General features: G+C 55.0%; 1 protein-coding gene across 3 annotated transcripts in view; it reads left to right on the top strand.

Moving 5' to 3' along the window:
* The first annotated feature begins 1089 nt into the window (after positions 1-1089).
* The window catches only part of SEMA6C (semaphorin 6C), an 8749-nt gene continuing 3571 nt past the window's right edge, over positions 1090-6267 (top strand). Inside the window, exons 1-11 of one of the 3 annotated variants that reach the window (XM_007460251.1) lie at positions 1090-1216; positions 2789-2903; positions 3188-3251; positions 3409-3465; positions 3828-3929; positions 4155-4245; positions 4453-4572; positions 4752-4840; positions 5171-5388; positions 5673-5804; positions 6078-6230. In XM_007460251.1, coding sequence (XP_007460313.1) covers positions 1099-1216; positions 2789-2903; positions 3188-3251; positions 3409-3465; positions 3828-3929; positions 4155-4245; positions 4453-4572; positions 4752-4840; positions 5171-5388; positions 5673-5804; positions 6078-6230 — 1259 coding nt within the window. In that variant the 5' untranslated portion in view covers positions 1090-1098. The remainder of the gene's footprint in view (positions 1217-2788; positions 2904-3187; positions 3252-3408; positions 3466-3827; positions 3930-4154; positions 4246-4452; positions 4573-4751; positions 4841-5170; positions 5389-5672; positions 5805-6077; positions 6231-6267) is intronic. The other 2 variants (XM_007460249.1, XM_007460250.1) reach the window with 2 other exon arrangements.

The raw sequence follows: 6267 nt of genomic DNA, 5'->3' as shown, positions 1-6267 counted from the left end.
GATGGAAGCTGATGGGTGGGAAGGAGGGCTGTCTCACCGTCCCTGCCACCATATCTATCTTTTCCTGGACTTTGGGCTACAATTGCCTGGCTGTCATTGAATTATTTATATTTTAATTCCAAGGCAGTCCGAAGAGGGAAGGGAAGGGAAGGAGAAACACGTTCAGCCATATCTCCTCACCAGTATAGTCCCTTCTATGCCTGGCTCCTCATAGCGGGTGGGTCTGCTCTTCCCCACATTAAGCACATGCAGTGGTTCTTAGGAGTCGGGGAGGGAACAGGGGGCTAGGGAGGCTGGGAGGGGGCACAGTGGTCGGGCAGACAGCTGCGGCCAGAGCTAAATTTAGCTTCTGATCTGGCTTTGATGCAGATTCATTTTTGGCTAAGACAGCCCCCCTCCCCCACTCCCCTCCCTACTCACTCAGCTTCTCCCTAGCATTGGGAAGGGCCCCAGAAGCGTGAGCTTAGACCAGGACAAAGACCCCTAGGCTGCCTCCTCCACTCTGTTCTTCCTCAACCCTAAACAATGATGGCTGCTTCGCAGCTGCCTCTACCAGGGCACAGCGCCTAAATTGCTCCCGGGTGCCATGGGGGTCCGTGAGGGAGGGGGGAGGCAGACATGGTGCCCTCTTCCTCCTCCCCAGTGCCAAGGAGTCACTATTTATAATTTTAAGGCTTCAGTGTCTAATTATAGCTGAGAAGAGGTTAGCAAGAGGGGGGCCACGAGGTGTCACCTACTGAATGTCCCAGGCCCAGTCAGGAGAGAGGAGAAAAGGCTGAGTGAGAAGGCTGGGAGGGGTAGCAGGCGGGTCCTGTCCTTACCTGGGGTCATGCTGGCAAGCTTCGTACCAGCCAGTTTGGGCCAGTTGGACAGGGAAGGGCCTTGAGTGACGGTGACAGCTGGCTGGGACTGAGGCAGTGCCAGAGAGGTTTCTTCTCCCTACTGCACTGGGTCTTCTGGGGATAGACCTGGGAAGGAGTCCGCCTGCTTCAGAAGGTGGAGGAAATTTGACCCCTTCCCCCACTTTTCTGTCTTCTCTTTCAGGGCCAGCATATGGGTGAGGGGGCACCCCCTGGGGCCTGAGCTGCCCCACACAGGATGCCCCGTGACCCCCGCTTCATGCCCTTGATGCTACTGCTGTTGCTGCTCTCACTTCCCCACACCCAGGCTGCCTTTCCCCAGGACCCCCTCCCTCTGCTGACCTCTGACCTGCAAGGTGAGTGCTTGGTACCTCGCCCCCTCTATATGAGCTCAGCACTCAGTCTTGGCAGGTAGACACTGAGACCCCTTGTGTGGGTGGCAAGGTGAAGGAAGGCTCTCAGTCTCAAGGAAGCTAAGAGCTTGACCAGAAAAGGGGAGAAGACAGGTAGAGTGAGCTGGCACCTCAGGTCAGTCACTTCTCATCTGTGGGCCTACTTCCTTCACTTCCAGGCAGCATTGTTCAGTGATAAAGAATGTGGACTCTCGGCCAGACCAAACCTTAGCAGGTTTGAATCCCTGCTAAGCTGCTCACTAGCTGTGTGAGCTCTTCAAGTTATTTAACCTTTCTTTGCCTCAGTCTCCTCATCTGCAAAATGAAGGTAGTCATAGTATTTTACCGGGAATTCCCTGGTGGTCCAATGGTTAGGACTCAGTGCTTTCACTGTGGTGGCCTGGGTTCAATCCCTGGTTGGGGAACTGGAAGATCCTGCAAGCCATGCAGGGCAGCCAAAAAAAAAAAAAAAACTACTAATAATAGTATTCTACCTCATAGAGTTATTTAGGGATTAAATGAGGTAATACAGGTAAAGTTCTGAGAACACTGTCTGGCACAAAGTAAATGATTTATATATGTTTGCTATTATTATTAGCTACAAAATGAAGGCTTGGAACTAATTCAGTGGTTCCCAACACCTCTTACCTCCCTCTGCACCACCTTATCACTACCAAGTCTAGGTCCCACCATGAGGGAAACCACCAGCCAACTTTTTCTGAGAAGGACCTTTATCTGTTTGCAGGTTCCTGTTATATATGCAGGATTTAGAGTAATTTTAAGGACGAAGGAATGGCAGTTAGGTTATTGGGAGTAACTGTTGGGGGATAGATAAGAGCAGCAAACACATGTGCCAGACGTGGTTCGAAGCACCATACGAATGTTAAATCATCTCTCTCTGAACTCTGGGGTCCCTTTGAACGCTGATGACTGTGGTTTCCATGATCAGGCCAGGTGGATGCTGGAGTTGGTCAGAGGAGGCAGAAACCTTGGAGGGCTGAGGTGGCCTGTGAAGAGCCTTGAGGGGAGGGTGCAAAGAGAGGGCTGGGAGAAATGGGGTGAGTAAATGGTCCACATGGGACAGTGTACAATGTGGGAGTGAAAGGGAATTGCTAGCCCTAAGGCAGTTCCAAGAAGGGGTTGGGCTCAATTCTGGAGTCAGAGAGACCTGGATCTCAATTGGGGTGCCTGCCACTTCCAAGCTAAATGAGCTGTGCAAATTTCTTAATGGCTTTAAGCCTCAGGTTCCTCATCTGTAAGATGGGGCCAACGTTAGTACCTACCTCATAGGGTTGTTGTCTGAAGTGAGACAATGCATCTAACATGCTAACATAGTGCTTGGCAGAGGTTAAGTGCTTAGAGTTAGCTGGTATTACATTTATTAATCGCCTTATTAATAGCTTTATTAATACCTCACAACTCATCTCACATATCCATTTTATGTCCGTGGCTGGGTTTCATCTGGTTGGAGAGGGTGTTGAGGGAGTACGTGGTTTTCTGGCTGGTCTTCAGCACCCACCTCTCTGTGCCTTCTAGGTGTTTCCCCATTATCCTGGTTCCGGGGCCTGGAGGATGACGCTGTGGTTGCAGAACTTGGGCTGGACTTTCAGAGATTCCTGACCTTGAACCGGACCTTGCTAGTGGCTGCGCGGTAAACTGGCTGTGGCACCATTGTGGGGCTGACAGGCCTGCTGCTGGGCAGGCATGGGACCTGCATGGCCACTGCAACATCTTGCAGGGGACACATGCAGGTGTATAAGCCATGGGACATGGGCATGCTAGGACCCAGAGTACAACTGCCAAGTTGTGGAGTAAGAGGGAGGAGAGAGGGCACTGTTTGTCCCTGAGCAGCTGAACACGGGCAAGGTGGGAGGCTCAGGAGTTCAGGTGGGGATCCGTGGCTTGGCTCTGATCCCTCCTTGCCTGTCTCTTCAGGGATCACGTTTTCTCCTTCGATCTTCAAGCCCAAGAAGAAGGGGAGGGGCTAGTGCCCAACAAGGTGAGGGGCTGTGTGGGAGGAGGTTGAGGCATGGAGATGAGGCTGGGAAAAGTCTAACCGGGATCAAGTGGCTTAGGTAGAAGACTCCAAGAGGAGCCATGATGTGAGGTGGTTCCAGGTTGCCCCATGATTTTTCCCCTTTTACTTCTCCCGCCAGTATCTAACATGGAGGAGTCAAGACATGGAGAACTGTGCCGTGCGGGGGAAGCTGACGGTGAGGAGTGGGATGAGAATCTTGAGGGAAGGAGATGACCCTGCCTCTAGGCTCTGTCTAAGTGGCCTCCACTGTGCCCATTTCCCCTCACTTCTCTCATCTTGGTCCGCAGAGGAAAATGTACAGGAAAGGGAATTTATGATTTTTAGCTTCCTTTACACACCTCACACAAAAGGAAAGTGAGGCTCTGAGAGGCCAAAGAACTTGCCCAAGGCCACAGGACTAGGAGTAGACAGCTTAGTTGGGACTTCACCCCACGCTGCTCTGCCTGGCTCAAGTGGAGTAGCCCTACTTCCTGTGACCCCCACCCCATCCCAGTCCCAGGGAGCCCTGTCACTGACCGAGAATTCTGGATTTTCTAGGACGAGTGCTACAACTACATTCGTGTTCTCGTTCCCTGGGACTCCCAGACACTCCTTGCCTGTGGAACGAACTCATTCAGCCCCGTGTGCCGCAGCTATGGGGTACAAAGGCGAGGGCGGGGCATCAGGACTGGAGTGGGAGAAGAACCCAAGCTGGGCAATCAGTTCAGTGGGGATGGACCAGCAGGGGTAGGGGAAGAGGAGTGCCCAGAGGGGAGGGGTCCGGAAGGAGTGGAGCAAGGAGGCAAGGGGACATGAGGAAGTGGGCTATGGAGCCAGACTCACAACACCCCACGGGGTCCAAGAACCTGTTTCCTCTGCCTCCAGATAACTTCGCTGCAGCAGGAGGGTGAGGAGCTGAGCGGGCAGGCTCGATGCCCCTTTGATGCCACCCAGTCCAACGTGGCCGTCTTTGCAGGTGTGCACCTGGGCATGTGAGCAGCAGGCATGTGGCCGGAGGGAACTCCCGCGTTAGCCCCTTTCCTAATTTGGTCTTTCCCCCATGCTCCTGAGTGGAGGGTTAAGGTAGGGGCCAAGGTCAGGCCAAGGGAGGGGTGTGGGAGGCCCAAGAAGAGCCAAGATACCGATCCCTGAGCCCTCCCCTGACCCCACCGTACCCCTCCAGAGGGCAGCCTGTATTCAGCCACAGCCGCGGATTTCCAGGCCAGTGACGCTGTGGTTTACAGAAGCCTTGGGCCTCAGCCCCCACTCCGCTCCGCCAAGTACGACTCCAAGTGGCTCCGAGGTCAGGGCGGGCCTAGGGCAGGGAGGCTGCTCTTGGGGAGGAGGTGCTGGGGGCGGTCGATGGCAGGCAGATGGTGGTAGTGGTGAGCATGTATGCAGAGGGGAGAGGCTGTGGGAGGCCAGGAGTTTCTGGACAGGTGTAGTTTCTCTTCCGTACCTTTCGTGTCACTCCCCCTTCAGAGCCCCACTTCGTCCACGCTTTGGAGCATGGAGACCACGTCTACTTCTTCTTCCGAGAAGTGTCTGTGGAGGACGCCCGGCTGGGGAGGGTAAGGAAGTGGGCACCAGGGGTGGGTAGCTAGAGGGCTCTGCTGGGTGGTGAGGAGCCAGTCATTCAGGGGAGATTAGGGGCTCCTGGCCCTAATCTCCACAACGCAATCCCCTGGACTCTGAGGCCCCAACTTGGAGTAGCCCCCAGGCCTCTGCCCCCGCATCCTGCTAGGTCCCTCACCTTGACCCACATTGACCGACCACACCCTGCCTTTGCTGTGCCCCTAACACTTGTCTCTTGGTGCTCTAACTCACCACATTGCTCTCACCCTGCTGGCCCTGGGGCTCTCTCTCACCGTTCTCCTCGTCTCCAACTCTCCCACACACAGGTACAGTTCTCCCGTGTGGCCCGTGTGTGTAAGCGTGACATGGGCGGCTCACCACGGGCCTTGGACCGCCACTGGACATCTTTCCTGAAGCTGCGGCTCAACTGCTCTGTCCCTGGGGACTCTACCTTCTATTTTGACGTCTTACAGGCCTTGACAGGGCCTGTGAACTTGTATGGACGCTCTGCTCTCTTTGGGGTCTTCACCACCCAGACCAATAGGTTGGTACCAGACTAACAACTGTGGCCCAATCTGTCCCCTGCCCCACCAGCATCCAAGTTCCTCTCTCAACGCCTATTGATGAGGGCAGTGAGCAGAAGCTCCATTCAAAGCCAGTTTGCTGTTCTGCCCACTGTTTTTCTCCTAGCGTGGCCCCCAGGGGCTGCCCCACCCTCTCAGGCTCTGCCCTAATACGGTATATGAAGGGGAGCTGCCATGTCTTACCTAGAAGGAACTTTGCTGTCCCTTCCAACACCTAGCCCGCATCCTTTTCTGGCTCCCTCAGCATCCCCGGCTCTGCGGTCTGTGCCTTCTACCTGGATGATATTGAGCGTGGGTTTGAGGGAAAGTTCAAGGAGCAGAGGAGTCTGGATGGGGCCTGGACCCCTGTGTCTGAGGACAGGGTCCCCTCCCCCAGGTACGCAGGGTGGGGGTGGCCTTTGTGGAGGTAGAAACAAGCAGTGTCTGCTCCCCAAATGGGATTATGAGGAGAGGGCAAGGTGTCCAAGGCCTGGGGAGGGGGCTGTAGAGGGTTGGCAGCAGGGAAGGGAGGCAGTAGTGTGAATGTCTGCGTGTAGGCGGAACAAGGGTTACCAATCATGTTTGGGAGCAGTGGGTAGGTGGTGGTCACAGAGCCTAACTAAGCCCCAGCTCCCTGCCCTAAGGCTCCCTCTTCCTTTGTGTCCACCAGGCCAGGATCCTGTGCAGGAGTAGGTGTAGCTGCGTTGTTCCCCTCTTCTCGAGACCTCCCTGATGATGTCCTGACCTTCATCAAGGCTCACCCACTCCTGGACCCTGCCGTGCCACCTGCCACCCATCAACCTCTGCTCACCCTCACCAGCAGGTATGGGGCTAGAAAATGCTGACCACTGCCCCCCTCA

This window comes from Lipotes vexillifer, unplaced genomic scaffold (genome assembly GCF_000442215.2).
Source record: "Lipotes vexillifer unplaced genomic scaffold, Lipotes_vexillifer_v1.1 scaffold209, whole genome shotgun sequence".
NCBI classification, from domain to species: domain Eukaryota; kingdom Metazoa; phylum Chordata; class Mammalia; order Artiodactyla; family Lipotidae; genus Lipotes; species Lipotes vexillifer.
This window is presented reverse-complemented; position numbering and strand designations above follow the sequence as displayed.